At 39.2% G+C, this 19,724-nt stretch overlaps 1 protein-coding gene across 2 annotated transcripts in view; it reads left to right on the top strand.

The window, feature by feature from the left end:
* LOC135698388 (LIM/homeobox protein Lhx8-like) overlaps positions 1 to 19,724 on the top strand; it is a 295,919-nt gene that overhangs the window by 124,305 nt on the left and 151,890 nt on the right. For both annotated transcript variants that reach the window (XM_065218352.1, XM_065218353.1), the window contains exon 3: positions 6,759 to 6,883. In XM_065218352.1, coding sequence (XP_065074424.1) covers positions 6,859 to 6,883 — 25 coding nt within the window. In that variant the 5' untranslated portion in view covers positions 6,759 to 6,858. The remainder of the gene's footprint in view (positions 1 to 6,758; positions 6,884 to 19,724) is intronic.

Genomic DNA, 19,724 nt, shown 5'->3' on the forward strand with positions numbered 1-19,724 from the left:
GAAAGGATATGAGTAGCGGAAACGACAATTTATCGACCTCCCGGATTGAACGGCCAACTCGTGTTCACCTTCTCCCGCTTATTTCAATAAACACAGGAGTGCACATCAAAATGCATTCACGGCACTTGATTTCGTTGTTTTGCATCGTTTGAAGGGATAGTGGATCTGGAAGCTTATTTGATGGTATTTATTTGCTGATTTAGATTTTATTGACGAAGCGGTTGGTTAACTTGTATTGCACAATCCATATGATCATTTCTTAGAATGCTCTAAAAGAAAACAAAAGTTATAAGGACATAATTCTTCAGTTTGATTCGCTGAAAAGCTATCAGCCCACTGTTCACGAAAATCCTCACCAAATAATGCACCAGCCGACAAATGATTCCGAGAATGGTCAACGTGGTTTAAATTTCCTGCTCCACAATCTCCTGACTCGGACTCGTTGTACCATCAACCCTGCTGGCTCGTGTCATCAATTCCTCAGTTGGTTCGCCAATTTTGATGCATAAATTTGTAAATTGCATTTAGCAATTCCTGTTAATTTAAATTAATTTTCGTTTCAATCGAAATTATTCTATAGCAATCGTAATTATAATCATCCCCATCCTAGTCGAGGACAGGAAACTGCCAGTTGCCGGGCATTGATTTGAAGGCTGATTCGGTAGGCACGTTATTGGATTCATAAATGTTTTCAATATGCACCACTCTATTTACGGGATACAATCACGTACCAAAATAGTTTTAACTGTTGCATTTTGCAAACATGCTGGCTTCATGCGAGCCGTTTAGTGATTACGGGCGTGTGAAAGCGAATTGGTGCGTTTCCGAATTGTTTGGACGGTACCGGTTCACCGATATTTCGGTAGAGACGAAAGGAAAGATACGATTTTAGCTTTGATATGAATCCGTGCTTTTGAATACATATATGTAGTGGTATCAATGTTAATGTTTCGAACCTGGTTGGTTCGCAATTTTCGGACTTTCAGTTTTGGGGAATCCTATCGCACGTTGTTGGTGGGAAATCACTTCACTGGCTGTGGGTAATCATGATATGGATTTTCCGCATGGACGCTTATTCATCACGCGGGATCATCATCGATGAACCGAGAGCGGGTTGGCGTGAAAGGAGGAAGTTCATAACGGTGTACCATGCTGAGCGGGATACTGACAAGGGATAATCATCAACTGGAGAGAACAACCAAAGCGGAGTGTTTTTTTTTCGGAATGGAATGAGAACATGCGTTGGCTTTATTTGTGCTCGTGATGACCGAGTTGGTTTTACGCTGCAAGTGACGCGGTTTGTGTTTTATGGGCGTAATGTGAAAATTATGTCCGGTTTTAATGCGACTTTCATGAACTAATGCAGGTGTCTTCATTAGGCTGTGCTGTCATTTGATTCCAGCGAATAATGACTGCAAAGTAGAGGAGATTTTCGATTCCACTCGAGCTCATACCCTACCTTTTAAACAACTCTAAAACAAATCAAATAAAAATATATTCTTTAAATCGATACAAATCAGCGGAACTAGAAGATCCTATGCATTTTAGAATCGATTTGAAAATAGATATGACTTTAAATTATGTTTCCAAAGTTGTTGTAATTGAAAAGGTGAGGTTACATGAATACATGAAATTGCTTTCAAAGAGGAGTTCCTAAAAGTTACTGTCAAAATAATGTTTTTTATATAATTGATACTTGTCTTATCAATGTTCAGTCATACACTTATCAGTAAATGCTAGTAAATGAACCGCACCTATTGCATATTACGTAGATTTTAGTTAAGTTTCCGAAAATCATAGTGGTATTTTGAGCCATTTTGCGCCAAAATCTCAAATTTTCTAAATTCTAACAATTCTAACATGTGTTTTCAAAGCAGACGCATGGTGTCTCATTAACTATAATAACAATGTATGTGATGTGCGAGGATTTGTCGCAAGCAACCAACTGATTTAGACAGAACATGTTATGTTTAGTTTAAATCTGGACGTATTGTTTTGTATTGGGTTCCATTAATTTTGTAAAGTGCGCTTGAAAAACAATAAAATATAAACTTATAAAATTTAAATGTCTCATATATGTTCATCTATATAGATATTTATACAGTTCTTTTCAAAGTGTATTTGGTACTCAAAAGCCAATTGAACATTATTTGCTCGAGATACCTGATCTATCGAGCGTCACCAGTCAATAGAAAAAATCGGTCGCTAACTGCGCGATAACTGATTTGCATGCAAACACTGTTGCTGCTAGGGTGGTTACCAGACAAACACCTCGGCGGGCTTGGCTAAGCAACGGCCTACCAGTGATGGCTAGCTCGATCTGGATAACTATACTTAGTCTCAAGGTCGGCTGGTGTAGATTTACTAGACTAATCAGGACTCGGATAGTGTGGTGTAACAGAATAAAAAGCTAATGATTTACATTTAAATTCCTTAATTCCCTAAATTTTACATGCTGTGTGTATGTGTGTGGTGTGTAGTGTGTTCGTTTAAACTATACCTGGCCGGCCGGCAACTGCTGAACAACGCTGGGTGGTAGTGGTGGTGATGTTGATGATGATGGCTAGCTTGATGGTGGGAAACGTGGTGGTGACTGGGCTCGAGAAGGACGACAATTACCGTGGTGAGTGGGCGCCGTGGCGAGAGTAGGTTTCAGTTGCTCACTACTATGGCACCGGTAACCCGATTGGTGACGTAACTGGGTCCGTGGGTATATAACTAGGTAATCCCCTGATCAGTGCAACAAGGATCAGCCCAGATCTCTCGTGGGAGAACGAAGTTGGCTCTTAAAAGGACGGAATGGTCCCAGACAGCTTAATCGGAGCCTTCCCTGAAGTTCGTTTCCGGTTTATGATTTTCGGGTCCAGATCCTCTTCTTTTCACACTCTAATTATGTTTAATTTACTTCCTCATTTCTATTTTCCAACTTTCCAAATGGTTTCTTTAATTTTCACCAACTATTAACATTTAATCCGCTTCTACTCTCTTCTATGGTTACTTGGTAAGTGAAAGAGTACATAACTTTGCAAATTACTTATCCCTTTCCTGTTGGTCTTCTCTTGTTGTTTTCTTCTAATTTATCCACTGAACTATTACTTCGACTCAGGTTCCAGCAGTTGGTAGTGTACTGTGGTAGTGTATTGTGTACTAAACCTACGGGTATATTTAATGGCAATTCTAGTATTTAAATTTTAACAAGGACATACAGAAAACATATAGCTAACAATAGTACAAAAAAGACAAATGTTACAAACGGTAACAACACATGTTGACAGCTGACCACTACACAGTAAACAAAAATATCACCATTTTGGTGACATTTTACTTCTTGTTGATATTAACACGAAGTTCATTCGATTGACTGCTGAATGAGGGATACGATATAGCAGAAATCAGCCTATTTTATGGTGTACCTCACAACCCCTACACTCTATTTCAATACAACTCAGTGACTGAGTAGAATTTTATTGCCCTCTCTTTTCATTCACAGAAATGTTACTCAGTTGCAGTTCAGTGACTGAAAATGGTCCCTTTTGACCCACAACTGAGTAAGATTTTCGTGTGAGAAAAAAGAGGACAATGACGATGAAAAATATTGATAAAAATATTAACGCAAAAATTGATGAAAATATTGATGGAAATATTGACGAAACTTCTGTCGTGTGGCTGATGATGCAGTTGTGACCGCAAATACATAGATTTTCACCACAAAAAAGACGATGAAATCGAAAGAAACACACAAAAAATCCCAAGAACTTGTGAAGCTTTGGCCTGATTTGAGAAGATGTCATAACAACTGGAAGATATTTTAGTGGTATCGTGTCAACGGAGTGGATTTTATCGAAAAATATATTAATCCATCCAATCGCCTCCAGTTCCACCCAATCCAAGCGGATGTTGAAGAAACCTGGCAAGGATGCTGAACAGTTAACTTTTAGCAGCCACTGAGACATGCTGAGGTTAGACAGAAGAGTATGTATGTATGTAAGTAGCCACCATCCTAGCTTGGGTCTTGCCCTGCATGCGGCTCCACTCAACAGCAAGATCAAATTCCGTCATCATTCTGAATTCAACATACTGCTGTATGAAGGGCCAAAAAGGGTTGGACGGGCCCGTAAGCAGAGGCACTTACGCGAAACCCGCGGGAATAAGAGAATCTCCTTCCAACAATATGATCCAACAAAATGAATAACGAAATTCGCAATACATGTTAAGCTTTCCACGGGATGGTTTGTTAAAGAAGAGCGCGTCAAATTCATTGCAACTGTTGGAGTGAAATGTAACTATCTAAAATGACAGTACACATTCCCTCCTAGACTCCGGTTGGCACTCCACTCCATTGTCCAGTTACAACTTCAATGATGCCCTGATGCTCCCTCCCGTCCCAGTATTTATTGTAATTTACATTATGACTTTATATATATAATCATGTAATATATAATGTATATAAAATCTGTAGTAAAATGAAAAATATAATAAAAAATAAAGATGTTTAACAAATTACAAACAACCTAGATTATTGGGTCCTATACACACACTTTTTGTTTTATGTGCCGTGAAATGACATAATGCATCATTGTATGTTTTGAAAATATAATACTAAAGTATTGAATCAATAGACCGAAAATCGAGGTTCTTTGGACATGAGACATTATATTTAAAAGGATACTACCAAACCGACCATCAAACGCACTGCCCACAAAAGCAGACACGTCCCCTCGAAAATGCAATCGAGAAATGTACAAGAACAATCCTCAACTGGAACGTACTCACCAAATCAATATATCCGGGAGCGCATTCCCGATGTCGTCGAACGGCAAAAAAAGGGAACTCGGTGAGCAAATTTGTGATACGGAATTTTCACTGAAAACAACCACGAATTTCACCACATCCAACTGCGAAACACGTTCAGAAGCACTTTTGGTACACTTTCGATATCAATTTCTTTTGATTTTTTTTTTATTTTTTGCTAAAATAGTTGCAAGTGTACCAACATCAACACCAATCGTGCCAAGCTTTACACGCACCTTGCAGCGCATACATAAACTGAAATTAAAATTTTCACTCGCGATGCCACACATTTCTGGTCTGGGAGAAACAATCAAACCACGCAGCGCCACACCTTCTGATGCTTGTTATTTTGCAAACATCATGAATCATGTTTTCTTTCTCGATTCTAAAACTTCTCGGAAAGCGAGAAAACTACCACTCACACACGTATAACCGTCCGGGAGGCAGAGTGCCAGCGCTAATCCAGCAAATGCAGCCGAAAACTATGAAGGCGAACGCACGCACAAAACAGAGAACAAACACAACCTTATCCAAAGGGGTTCCGTGCGCGACTGAAACCATTGCTAAACAAACGTAATGAAATAAATATGCTGTCTTCCATGGCCAACACATCACGTATTCTATTCACAATTACGTTGGAATAATTATTACTTTCCTATTTTTAACGTAAGAATTACTTTCCTATTTTTAACGTAAGTTTGCGTTTTCATTTACCGGCGTATTTTTAAACGCCGGTAAATGAAAACGCAAACGGAAGCTGCCGAAGCTGACTGATGACGATGAATGATGAGACCGCTTAGTGTTTTGATTTGCGCTGTACCGTCAGACGTAGTGGTGTGAGTTCGTGCATGCATAGAGGTTACTGAGGTTAGACAGAAGAGTGTGCAAATAATATATTGTCAATTTAATTAACACGAGATTTTTTCATGAGCCTGACATTTTTTATGAAACTGCACATCAAAAGGTATAATTTGACTACTTAACATTTTTCTTGCGAGATAGAGCTGATTCATTGCATCCAGATTCTATGTGCATTATGCTTACCAATAGCAGCTCCATCTGAAGGCAAAGTAACGTATTCACCAGAAAAAATTTCACATTTTAGCATTTAAAAATACAACGTTTGAAAAATTTGGATCAATATTTTTCAACATTTTCATCATCAACAATTCATCAAAGAGATGTTTGCATGACATGCGTCACTTTGTTTGACAAAATTTATCAATATCGATTCAAAATCACATATTTGCTTAATAATAGACTTCATCTGAGCTATTACGACTACGATGAAGGCTGTTTTCGAACAGATATTTTTGGAATTGAAATATGAATAACAATAAGTCCATGACTAGAAATCAAACTAAATCGGTTACATCATTTTATGTTAGTGAAACAGTCAACCGTGGAGAAATAACAATCACAAGAACATACCTTAAAACAATATAATATAATCATCAAAAAGTTGACTCTTTTCGTTCACTGGAATTAAAATAAATGAAGCATCATCTATTATAGGATGAAATGGGCAGGCTTCAATTAAAATATTATTTACCAATTAATATCTGGCATTTTTTTGGCTGCAACGTTCTTCAGGGGGGAAACAAGAGAGTGAATGAGGATTGCTGAAAAATGATTTCCGATAGAACATCAAGCAAACATAATTTATTTCAGCCATCCTCTTCTCAAAGTGTAATATTATTCCACATCGAACGTGTGGCTTGTTGAGAATAATATTAATTGAATGGTAATAATTATTTTAAATTAATTTCGTTCCGTCAGTTTCCAATGAACCATCAACTGCCAGCGGTGGTATGTTAATTTGGTGCTTGTCCAACCATATTTTTCACTCTCATCAAGCATTAATTGGTCAATGAAAGTAGATGCAGTTCAGCGGGATGAGTCGTTTTTTCTGCATTCATCGATTAAGCAAATATTAATATTCTTTTTTTTCTCTTGTTGATTTCCAGCAAACTGGGCACCCATGGGACACCGAAACGCCGAGGGGCTGGACATGAGCCTCCTGTGAAAAACTTAAGCTTCGGTGACGTCAAGCGTCCAGTGTCAGGAATGCACAGCACTGAAAATGTTGCTGGTAAGTGTTCTATAATGGATTTTTTTAATTGAGCACATTACTTCTTATATGCTATCCGTAAAAAGCTTTCCAAGGAACGATTTTCACCTTATACTTAATTTGTGATTCCAATAAGACTCCATTATCTCCTTTTTTGTATGTAAGTTGATGTCCGGCACATTATTGAATTCAATCAATCTGATAATAGTGAATTGCATATAAATCAAGCAATTCCGAACAATGAATCATCAAATACTCAAGCAAACACTCATCACGTAAATAGAAGTAAAAGCCACTTCCCAATTTGTCCAAACTCCACAAAATGATGGATCGAACGCATTAGGATCCAAAATCGCCAAGAGGATACATATTCATGAAAGCAACCACAATTGTATTAGCCCTTCCTAGGGAAGACAGACAGACGAGGGAAAAAAAATAGTCGAAAGAGTTAGCAATGAAGGAGATGGAGCGAAAAAAGCTGTCCATCGCACCTAAATCACACCCCCACCGTCCCACGGCGTCTCATTCGCTTTCAGCTTGGTTTTCCCTCAGGTGTGTCCTGCAGAGGATGGAAAAAACTTTCTCTTCGAGTTCCATCATCCCCGCCTTCTTCATCCCTGAACATATATATAAGTAATATTCTTAAAAGCATTTCTATGCAGTTGATTTGTAATCGATGATATAATTTAACGGATAAATATTGTGATGTATTGCCAGAGTTGAGATAACTCGATCCCCAGCGCCAATTCTATTGGTTGAGTTGAGTGTCCAAGGTGGATGTAAAGCCACTGGTCTGGTGCCACTCCTGCAAATGGTCGTTGAGAGCACAATCCTGGAAAGGCTGATTGACGATGAGTAAGTAGTAGGATGCTTTTAGGATAATAAACCATATTGAATGAGTTTGGATGGCATCAATCCTTAAGCTTATTGGGTTATTTTATGTACAGAATGTGGACAATTTAACTGCCCAGGCCCAGTGGCCAGGTGCCAAAGCCGTGCGGAACGGGCATGCATCTTACTAATGCACATAATGCAAATGCCCAAAAGTGATGCAAGGGCTTGATAATTTTGAGATAGCAAATTAATGATCGAGGAAGATCCCATTGCTAATGGCATCATTGCCATAGTTTTAATTTTCAAAAAAAAAATACTTATGCATCTATTCAATTTTAGCTGAAATTTTACTCGTTGTCAGCATAAAGCAAAGAAAGAAACGTTTCACTTTTTACGACAATCATAACAAAACCAATAATTGACAGCTATTTATTTCTATGTGTTTGAATGCACTCGTGAATTTACACACACCATCATAACCAGGTTCCACTTTTGCTCAGAAGAGGCGTTGCCGTTACTGTCTCCTGATTTTTGGCAGAGTTTCCAGTCTTCTTCATTTGTAGTCTTCGCTAAAGTATAGTCCTATTAAATCGAAAACAATTTCGCATAGAAGCACCTATTGATAACTGATTGATAATTGATATTGTTAACATTTTCAAAGCGATCCAGCATCTTTCGATGTGAAAATGGGACTCTATTCCAATACTTAAGAATTCTACCTGCATTCACTCAAAATGCAACATGGATTTTACTATAGTGTTCTGAAAAGAACCAGAATTGTTTTTGCTATACATACTTCTATTCACTCGTCAGATTTGCACATTTCGTATGCATTGCCAATATTCCTCATACCCAATCAATATTACAGAGACAAAACAATTTAAACAAATCGTTCAAATGTTGTTGACTAAATCCATTTCGATATTATTTGGCAAGCGACCCAGTCAGTCCGTCCAACAACTCCACGTACAATATATGGATGGCGAATCGTTTCGTTAAGTGCATTTCAGATCCAATTTCCATTTCCGACTCTTGGAATACAATCACACACATATACTGAGCTCTGGCAGCATACATTCATTCATGGGGGCCCGGTCTCATGCACTTTGTTTTCAATCAGCCGAAGTTCCTCTTTATGTCGTTTGTCAAGACATCGCAATGAGAGCCGGTCTTGGAGGAAGGGGATGCGAGAAGACGGTGCTGTTGCTAGAGCTCAAGGCTGTGGGCAGGGCATGGAGGACACCAGTAGAAAATGCAATCCTTTTCGATTGCTGTCCCCTTTCGTTAGCTGTTTTTGCTTCGTTCCTCCATCTGTTAGTTACTTTGAGACGGATGGAAAAGTTCACATATTTAAAATGGATTTATACGTTTTTCCTGTCCTGCACTTTGGTGCTCGCGGGCTGTACAGTTGATTTCGATTCTTTGTTACCTCACCCTTCTGCCAAGGGAAGGGTGGAACGCAGGCTTGGTATAGTTTCCCCATAGTTGAACTGTAAGTGCATTTCCGGATAAGTAATCTGTTTTGGGTATCACGTTTGGATACCAACATATCAAGATAATGACTTTCGCTAAACTTTTGAAGCATTCTTTTGGAATGAAACATTCATGCACACAACATTTTACTAACCTGATGACAATGATAATAATTCGTGGATTTGATAGTATTATTTGTATGAACGTGCTTGGTCACATTTAGAAATGAAACGACTTCAACCGCTGATATCAGTACGTCTAGTTTTTGAAACTTATTTTTTAACATAGTCTGTTTATCAAAAATGACTTTTTGACTTTTTATGGATGTACATAACTCACACACTCTTGCATCCAGAGCACCTACAATAGTGCATTAGGTCAACGTGAAAGATTTCCATCCTGGGCGCTGCTATGTTTTGCCATAACCTAAACACAGGTAATTTTTGACGTAGTATTACGTTTTTCGGCAACAAATATGGGGGAGGGGGTCAATTTCAAAAAAAAAAAATCGATCGCATTACGAAAAGTGGTCAGGTTTTAAACAAATATAACTCTGTCAATAGCGGATGGATTTTAATTCAAAACAAGCGAATAGATTAGAAATTTTGCTACAAATCTGCTAAATTGAACACTTTATTAATTTTCAATAGGTCACTATTGAAAAATACACAAATGTCCAACTGTTTCAATGGTGATCAAAATAATCAGCGATTGCCTTCAAAAACCACTTTCCCTAACACAGATTTCAAAATTGAATTCCATCTGGTCTAACTGAACGGTGCTTATTCTATCACCGTGTGTGGTGATGTCCGGTCGGTCGTCAGCAGGAGCAGCAGCAGCAGTGTTTTTGGCGCGTGGTGTTGAACATTGTTCTCCAGTACACAACGAAAGGCTGCTCGCAAGCAGCTAGCACAGCCCACATGACCGTCCATTCACCAAAGAAGGAGGAAGAAGCTGCACCGCTACTGATCGGATTCAGTGAGCCGCTGTGGGCCTTTTATGCCAAGCGCGTCACCCTCGTTCCGGCTTGTCAGCCTAATCTGTGTTGAACACCCTAATAGCTCAGCATTACTCAATCAAAACGGTCGTTTTCAGGACCACCATAATTTTGTTAAAGGGTATTTTCTGAACATTTGTGGAGATAATTAATCGGATGTCAGTTCCCATAAGTTTAAATCTAACATACCATGTAGTTTTAAGGTTCAATTTACTTTGATGCATTTTCGAAAAATTCAAATGTGGTTTTTTCGACGCATCATTTTAGATTGCAGAAAGCTCGCGTCATTCTATTCTTTTTGCTATTTTACACAAAATGACGCGAGTTTATTGCAATCTGAAATGATGCATCGAATAAGACTGCATTCGATTTTTTCGAAAATGCATCAAAGTAAATTGAACTTTAAGGCAACATTGGGGATGCTATTTCAAAAAACAAAGTCAGTGGCGGCATGAAACTGATCAGATTTTGATCCAGAGATGATGGATTTTAATTCTTAATACGCCAATCTATAGGAATTTGTTTTCTACGAATCTGTTAAAATTAAGACTATATAAATTATCAAAAAGTCACTATTGAAAATTTCCCGAATGTGCAACTGTTGCTATGATAATTAAAATTATCAGCGATTGCCTGCAAAAAGCGCTTTCCCTAACACAGATTTCAAAATCGACCATCACGACAAAACGGTCCTTAATAGAATTAAATCCGCTATTGACAGAGTTTTTTTTACGTAGAACTACGTCTTTGTCGAGTATACTGGGGTGCAAATAAAAAAATATGTGTGGTGAAATATTGTTAGGTTTCGAACGCTTATAATTTTGCCATTTATAGATGAAAATAAAATCTAAATACGCCAATCGAAAGGATATTACATTACAAATCTGCTGAAATAAATATTTTTTCTTCAGTTTTCCAAAAACAAACGTTTGAAACATGTACAAATGATATTTTATCTCTGTTTCATGAAATAAACGTTTTCCCCAAACCCAGTCGTCATAATCGAGTACCACTTGGTTGCACGTCGTTCTGCTTGAACCTGAAAAAATATAAAACAGCGTTGCTTTCGTGCCTCTGCTCATTACCACTTCGGACGGCGTGGCACTTGGTCCTGCAGCAATCAGGAGCAAGTCAGCGGATAAAGGTGGATCACGGCGTGATCACCTTCTTACAACCAGCGATGGGCTGGAATGAGACTTGGTTCCCGTTTAACTAAAACGAAACGCGGAAAAGTTATATATGCAAAACACCCCCCACTCCACGCCCTATAACGACAACCCGAAAAAGACATGGACTTCAACGATCACGATGATTAGGAGGGACAAATATCATCAAAATCACTCAACGGTTCTTTCGGAACAACAATATCAAATGGCCACAAATAAAATTAAAAGAGTTGATTTTAAAATTTAATTGCATATAATGTAAATTCAAATAGCCCTTTCTACGCTAAAATGTATAACGGCTTGTTTAGGAGCGCACATTTAAATTTTCACAATTTATTACCTTCCAGGAAAAATACTTGAACCAACATTGAACGCTAACAAAATTTCAAATATTGTTTTATGTGTCCCACACATGAATTGTTGCAATGTGATCAACAAATGATATCTATGTGTTGAACACATACTTAATATGGGTACATATAGATTCCATGCCTGACCACACAATTCATTTGACGTATACATTTCATGTGTACTTCTGAGTGGATTCTGTTTGTGTGTGGTCAACTGAAAATCATGTGGAATTTCACATGAAAATTTGTCAACAGAAATGTGTAATTTTTTTTTAAATACTTGAAAAATTTAAGATAAAGTATAATAGTCAAGAATGCATGACATAACGGGTGTTCATTAAAAAATGAGAATGATTTCAGTGCCGTCCAGCGCTCTTGTGAGAGCATCACGACTAAGTTGCGTCGTACGGCTGACCAGGACCCCTTCTCCAATATTCATTGACGTTTTTTTGAAGAATAAACATTATGGTTTTAATAAAAAAAACACAGAATTTGTTGAAAAAATTTATTATTTACTAGCTATATGACTGAAAAATTCTCATTTTTTATTGAACACCCGTTACATCAAATTGGCGTGGTTCTACGTCATACTGCGGTCGTGTCTAGGACACAACACTTTAATTTATTTTTTCCTTGATTTGTTTTCGTCGATCTTGTTTCCGTGCTGAGCACCAATGCTACCGACGCCAGCGAGGCAGCTCCCATACCTGGACCCTACCTTTCGACCCATCAACTCATAAACCGGAGACCAACGGAAAGCGTGATCAGAGATGTTATGCCTCAGAACATCCCCGGTGGTGCCGACTGGGATTGAACCCAGGCCTGCTGGAGTGAGAGATAATCATGCTTACCACTACACCACCGCCACCACTGTATTGTCAGAGTTATATGTGGTCAAAACCTGGCCACTTTTCGTAATGCGGTCGGTTTTGCTTTTTTTTTTTTTTGCGCACCAATATGTTGCCGAAAGACGTAAGCCTACGTCAAAAGAACATTACTTGACAAACTAAATTGATCTAGAAAAAAAACTAAACCTCCGGTGAAGCAGCTGGTGAGTCAGTGCGGAGACCCTATTGAAGAGACTCTGAGTCTCTCCACCGATCGCGCCGAACATGCTATAATTAGTTCGATATATGGAGAGGCGCTGCATTGAATTATTCCGTAGGGCTCAGGGTTGAACATTGTTGTCAACTTGCTCAAGGAGAACAGGGCAATCTGTGCGTCCTTGTAAAATATCCGCAATCAGCAATGCCCTTGTTGTATCTCTTCATACCGACAGGGTCTCTAGATGGATCAGTTGCAAACGGCTTTCGTAACTAGGCAATCGGAAAGGATCCGTCCACGGCAGTTTACGTAGCGCATATCTCAGGAACTGTCGCTGAACAGACTCAACTCTTTCGACACCGTTGCTGTAGTGAGGAGTCCAGACAACCGCGAGCAGTATTCTAATATGGAGGGAGACAAGGAGCACTATAACGATTTAAGGCAGTAGATATCCGTGAAGTTTTTGGCAATCCTGAAGAAAAACTGTAGAGTTCTGGAAGCTTTGTCGACGGCATACTAGATGTGCTGCTTGAAAGAGATTTGTAAATCCAGAATCACACCTAGGTCCTTAATTTGGCTGACGCGCTCAATTTCAATGCCTAACCAAACATACTTGAACATAATAGTCTATTTCATGCGCGACAAAGAGATAACCGAGTATTTAGACGGGTCCATATGATTCAGAATACATCATACAGCAAAAGCATTCAGCTGACGTTGAAGGAAGCAATAGTCTTCAATTGAGTGAATTCGAAGGAAGAGTTTAAGGTCATCTGCGTAAAATAATCGCGGTCCCTCAATTACCAGATTCACGTCGTTGAAGTAAATCAGGAAAATCAGCGGCCCATGTGATTACCCTGGGGTATGCCGGACGTGGCAGCGAACATACAGGACTGGTGATCACCAATGACAGTAAGTGATCACAGTAAGATAGCGATCGGTGAGGTACGACTGAAACCATAGCAAAAGGCAGCCGTGGATACCAAGCCTGTCCAGTTTTGCGATAGATATGTGGAGATTAAATGTATGGAAGGCTGCAGATAAGTCAGTATAAATAACATCCGTCTATAACAGTAGAGACAACAAACTGTCCAAGTGCGTTTTGAGAAATACCTATGGAACTCCGTCAGGACCCGGATTGTACGACGAATTGAGCTTCGAGGAAGTTGGAAAACATCTCGGGATGTATGTCAATTCTGCTCATGGTTTGGCCAGAGAGTGGTACGTAACTGGCAGCCAGTCGGGCATGGTCGTCACTCAGTCTCTTGTCCGTGAAGACACTAGCAAAATTTTCAGAGAACAGTTGACAGATATCTTGCGTAAATGAGGCCACGTTACCATTATGTATCATAGACGACGGCAGACCAGCTTCATGACGTTTTTCATTGACAAACTTCCAAAACTTCTTGGAGCGTGACTTAAGCTTTCTCTTCAATCAACGTCGATACTGAAGAAAGCAACGTTTTGCAACTCGTTTTTATCCGTGATCGAGTATGACATAGTGACGTTGAAGGGATAGTGTGCGGTGCTTGGTGAATTTCCTTAGAGCGGCTCTCTTTCTGGATTTCAGTAGTCAACATTCGCTCGTATGCCATGGAGGATGGGTCGTATGATGATGCATCTTTTTCGGAACGTATCTGTCAATAATTTGTTTGTACAAATCATCTTCTTCTGGTTCACAGTTCGAAAAAACATGTAAATTTTCGCTAAATCTAGCGCACATACAATGAACGTGGCCTAGCATAATTTTTGTTAAATTTACATGCCACTTGTCATGTAAAACGTTTACAACGATCGTATAATTTTACTCCTATTAGTATCGATTGTGAATTTTTGATGCTTTTTTTTTTTCTTACTTGGGTACTCATGATGGTATAATTGAGATAGGTTTAAATTTTATTGCCAGACCTGTTTTTAAGATCATCTTGGTTGACTTTATAATTAATCCAAGACGATATGACTCAAAATTTTAAGATCCTATGTAGAAAAAGTATTAAGGTTTAATCCTATTCAAAGCATTCCATAATGAATTTTCACTATTCAGTTACTATAACATTTACTGTAGACCATCTTATTATAACTATTTGCCCTATTATGTAATTCAAGTCAACCGTCACTTCTGGTCACTGGTGCATAATATTCTATATTCAAGCTAGAAACGTCTTCTATCGGTCTGGGCAGCCAGACCAGCAGAAATCCGTTTTTGTTACCGTGGAAATTGAAAAAGTCTCTAAAAAAGAATAAACAACGACGCATCACGTATTGCCAACCAACCATTACTGTAACCGAAGACAACAAATCAAGAAGACTGGTAATTTTGCCAGAATCCAAGCGACAGATACAATGGCGCTGCGCTTGAGTGAAGGTGGAAGCAACGCATAGAAAAATGAGCAAATACACAAACCCTTCTTCTGAGGATGTAATTTTTGCTATCAAATTCGTTCGAAGCATTTACCTTTGAGCGGCAAATGACGCGATTGTACCTGTCTCATAGCGTTCGTATGAGAAAATTGAAGAGTTGCCAGTCTTAGGGTTGCTTCCACTCACTTGCTATAAAAATATGTTTTTCGAAATTATGATATCATTAGATATTATAATGATATGTTGTACTTGTAAGTTACAATAAAAGGTTGTAAACTAGGTCTTTGACAGATAAAACCTGTCATCATTGCTTTCAGTGCGTCACAATCAGCGATTTTAAGATTCGTGAGTGCTCACTCTGAGTGAGCGCTCACGAGTTATAAGTTCGCTGATTGTGACGCACTGATAGCGAAAATGACAGGTGTTCTGTGTCAAATACATACTTTCCAACCTCTTCTTCCATCTGACAAGTACAAAATATCATTACAGGCATAACATTTGATAACGGCACAAAAGCATTTGCAAACTAACTTTCTAAGGCCCTTTACACGCGAACCAAAGTACGCCCACGCAAATCAACAACATCATCGGATAGGGGCAACTATCATCTTTCCGAAAGTGGTATTTGTTTGCATGGGCGTACTTTGGTTCGCGTGTAAAGGGCCTTAGAAAGTTTGTTTACAAATGCTTTTGTGCCGCTATCAAATGTTATGCCTGATTATTGCATCTAAAGATTCCATTTGTCGAAAAATATTTTTTATAGCGAAGTGAGTGGAAGTAACCCTGGCTTCTTGATTTGTTGTCTTCGCCATAACCAACCATTTACTAGATTTTATAATTTAAAAAAAACGAAGATTTTGTTTGATCATGAAACTAGAAACCAACCAAAACGCACAAGAAAAATGGCAGACTAATTTTTCTGCTTCCAGGCAGGTACGCTGAACACGTCCAGAAATTCTGCGCCAAAGTTGTGTAAATTTATAGGAGATGCCGCAGAGAATTACTTGCGCAGCGTAATATCATAGAGGTAACTCTAAGACTAGAAGGTCCCGAAGAAACGTGCTCAACTTTTTGGTACTCTCTTCGGTCCAAAGCAAATCGATGCACCCCTGGAAACATAGGTAAATCCACGAACCCCTCATTTTATCTGTCAAATTTTCATAGTGAATCAAAACAAACATAGTGTAGTATGTACTAGAATTTTGACTAGAATGGGGTACGTTAATCGTTTTGATTGGGACTAATAGGCTAGGCAAGTAGTGAGCCAATTTAAAATCGTTAGTTTCCACCGGTTGGTAATATTGCAATGATTAGTGAGATACACTTCATGTGCGCGATGTATTGCATAAAACTACGCTAGAGCCTAAATTACGCGAGCCATTTTTCTGCTTTATTTTTTTTTTTTTTGCTGTTTAATTATCTTTGGAATATGCAGTGTTTTATGTGACACAGCATGAAACACAATATAATACATTAACCACCAGTGCAAATCGGCATGTAGGTACTAGCAATTGTTTTCACTATAACAAAGCTAAAGAGCAGCCATATCACGACCATTAAAAACCGTCGTACGCTTTCCATTTTTAGGTCCAGTAGGTACTACTCGCGCAAGAACAGTGAAAAGCTTTTTGTTGATTTTTCTTCCACCAAACCGAACCGTCGTCCGTCAGATCACATTTGTTTCTAAGAATGAACAGAACATTTTAATGGGATAAATTTCCTTTTCTTCCGATCCATTCTGTTTCGTTTTTGTCTTCTCTTTTTTTTCAATTTTGCCCCCTATTCACGTTATGGTGCCCATAATGGCCTTTGACTGGGGAAGTCTATCTTCCGCGCCCTTCTCCAGCTCAACTTGTCCTCGTCAGAGTTGATTTTTTCTTCCTATTGGGTGGCGTATGCCTGTGTTTGTGCTAGAGGATGCTGTTGAAAACCGCAATCTGTATCATTTTCCATCGTCTCCCGAATGTTTGCCATACCGAACGAATCCAAGCCTGACCCAAGCATCACTCTATTTTGAAGCGAATCGTGGAAAGTAGAGGCAGTTAAAAGCTGCTAGACAAAAGCTGGCAGGACATTTTGGGTATGAGAAGTGGACTTCTAATGATGTTTGAAAGGGAGAAAAATGATAGGCAGTAATTTTACTGAATGATCGCAATTAAAAGCTTTTTGTCAATGGACAATGACTTTCAACTATAGTACGAAATTTCTGCTGTCAATGGAGTCTTTAAAGCCTACAAATAAAACCATTACAGAACATTCAGTGAACATTAATCTTGAACGCACAATATAGAGCCGCTTGTTTCAAGTGTTTTCTTCGGATGTGGGTTCCATATAGCAATCGTCCAACAAAAACCAATTCAGTCATTCAATTACACGGCTCATTTATGGGGGCGTTAGGATAAGAAAACAAATCGAAATCAGTATTTATGCCTTTTTTGTATTGGTTTGTTAATACTATTAGATAAGTGATCTGTGCGATTTGAAGGTCATTGCAAACTCAAAGCAAAACTCCAAAATCTAAATTGAAATGAACTATGCTCTGGCAAGACACATCATAGGTAGAACAACAACGAGAAACAAATGCGAAAACCCGGATCACAGATATCATCCCATCTGGAAATACTTCACTAAACTGGGAATCTTTCAATATAATTCACTTTTCCGGTTCGGTGACAGTTTTGAATTGACTTTTCTTTTCCATCAGCGCGCGCGCCTGGCCATATCCGTCCGTTATATCTCTTTCGATTTGTCCACCGGGCGGTCCTGGCTTCTCGAGCGAAGCGAATCAGTTTGTGTCCTTTTCTCTACTGTTTTTATCCTTTCTCCATTCAACAAGAACCCAGTCAGCCAGCGCCGAAGCATTCTTCTGCCGGTAAGTCCATTGTTTCACTCCCCACCACCCCCGAGCAGCAGCAGCAGCAGAAAAGGCTAGACGAAGAGATTGACTCTGCTGACATATCTGGATGGTCACTTGCCCTTACTGCTGGAACGACCGGCGACGCCACGATTTAATGGCACCGGAGGCCAAGAAAACGAGTTGAAAACAATATCCTGCAGAATTCTCAGCAGATAGATTGCTTGACAAACAATGATGAAGCATCAAAAAAAATTCAATAAATAAAACAACAATTTCCAATATCCATTAGCCGGTATACGTTTCGGGGGAGTTTCTTTTTATCCTGATGTTCGTTACTGATTTTTTTTTTATTTAATTTTCAGTTGAAACGAAGTTTGCTAGTACAGTTAATTACAATTGCTGTTAATTCGTATAGAATTTGTTTAATTGAATAATACATATTGGTGTTGTTTATTTATTAAAGCCCAAGTTAAATTTTAATACATTCACCTTTCATAACGCTATCGTTGGGATACTATTCAGCACAGTTTGGTCAAATTGAACTAATGAAAAGTAGGGTAGAGAACTACTTCGGCCTAAGCTCCCATTTTGGGCCTGTCAAGCAGCAAACATCAAAAAAATCCATGATTTCAGCGTTAACAGATAAATTATGCATTTAGTACGATACTTTAGTTCAAATGCTACCGAAGTCAATAAGAACGCGTGATATGAATATTTGCACCCAATATTCTCAAAAACAAATGAAGCGCTCCAACCGAATCAATCTTTATTTATCTTCATCCGATAGGCCACAGTGATTTCATTGGCGTTTCAATGGCGTTTCAATGCGTTAGACCGAGTTTAGAATCCGTAGGCCAAGTTTGGTGTCAAGAAGCAGTGTTAGACTTTTATCAATATCTCAAACAACTTCTCTTCTCTTGCGGTACGTACGGAAAGATAAAAAAAAAGAGTCTTAAACTATGTTAATCATCGATCGAGTTTCCACTTGCTGTAATTACGGCCTCCACACGCTTCCGGAATGCACGGCAGGTTCTAATAATGTAGTCTGGATCCATTTCTCTCCAGGTACGGGTCAATGTTTGTCCGAGGCTTGCTGTACTCGGGTGGCGTTTAGAATAGGCCTTGGCCTTCATGACGCGCCATATTGAGTAATCGGGCTGGATGGCGGCTACAACCACTTTTGAGTGCGGTTCGAGGTGTGGCACGGAGCCCCATCTTGTTGAAATACAACATTTGGCTTCGGACCGTACTGTTCTTTGATCCACGGAAGAACATACTTACTTAAAATCCCGATGTAGACCTCCGTGTTGACCTTGTCGCCTTCTGGAATGAACACCGGGTCCATTTTTTTTGCCATCGGAAGCCACCAATCCAAACATCATAACGCTAGCATGATGCTTGGTCAGATACACGTTCTTGTGCTCGTCGGCCACGTCTTTTACCGGAAGAAAACTAGTATACCGGTCGGTTCTGGAATTTGGTACGGGATCGACGGTATACATGCTCTCGTCGGTGAACAGGATTACCGGATTTTTTTCGCTAAAGGAAGTTCAAGATTTTCTTGCATCGTTCGACTCGTAGCTCCCGGATGCGGTTGGTAATCATGTGAGTTTTTTTTTCCGTGCCCTCGACTTCGCCCAGTAATCTTCCTTTACGATCTTCCGTGCCCTAAAGTCACTGATCCCGTGTTCCTTTGCCATTTTCCTTATTGAACGCACTGGATTCACCCGAATCTTCCTTTTGATAGCAGCGATAACCCTCGGAACCCGAGCTGACCTCG

The sequence above is a fragment of the Ochlerotatus camptorhynchus genome, unplaced genomic scaffold (genome assembly GCF_037179485.1).
Source record: "Ochlerotatus camptorhynchus isolate MF236.1 unplaced genomic scaffold, CSIRO-AGI_Acam_v1.1 ptg000085l, whole genome shotgun sequence".
Lineage (NCBI taxonomy): Eukaryota > Metazoa > Arthropoda > Insecta > Diptera > Culicidae > Ochlerotatus > Ochlerotatus camptorhynchus.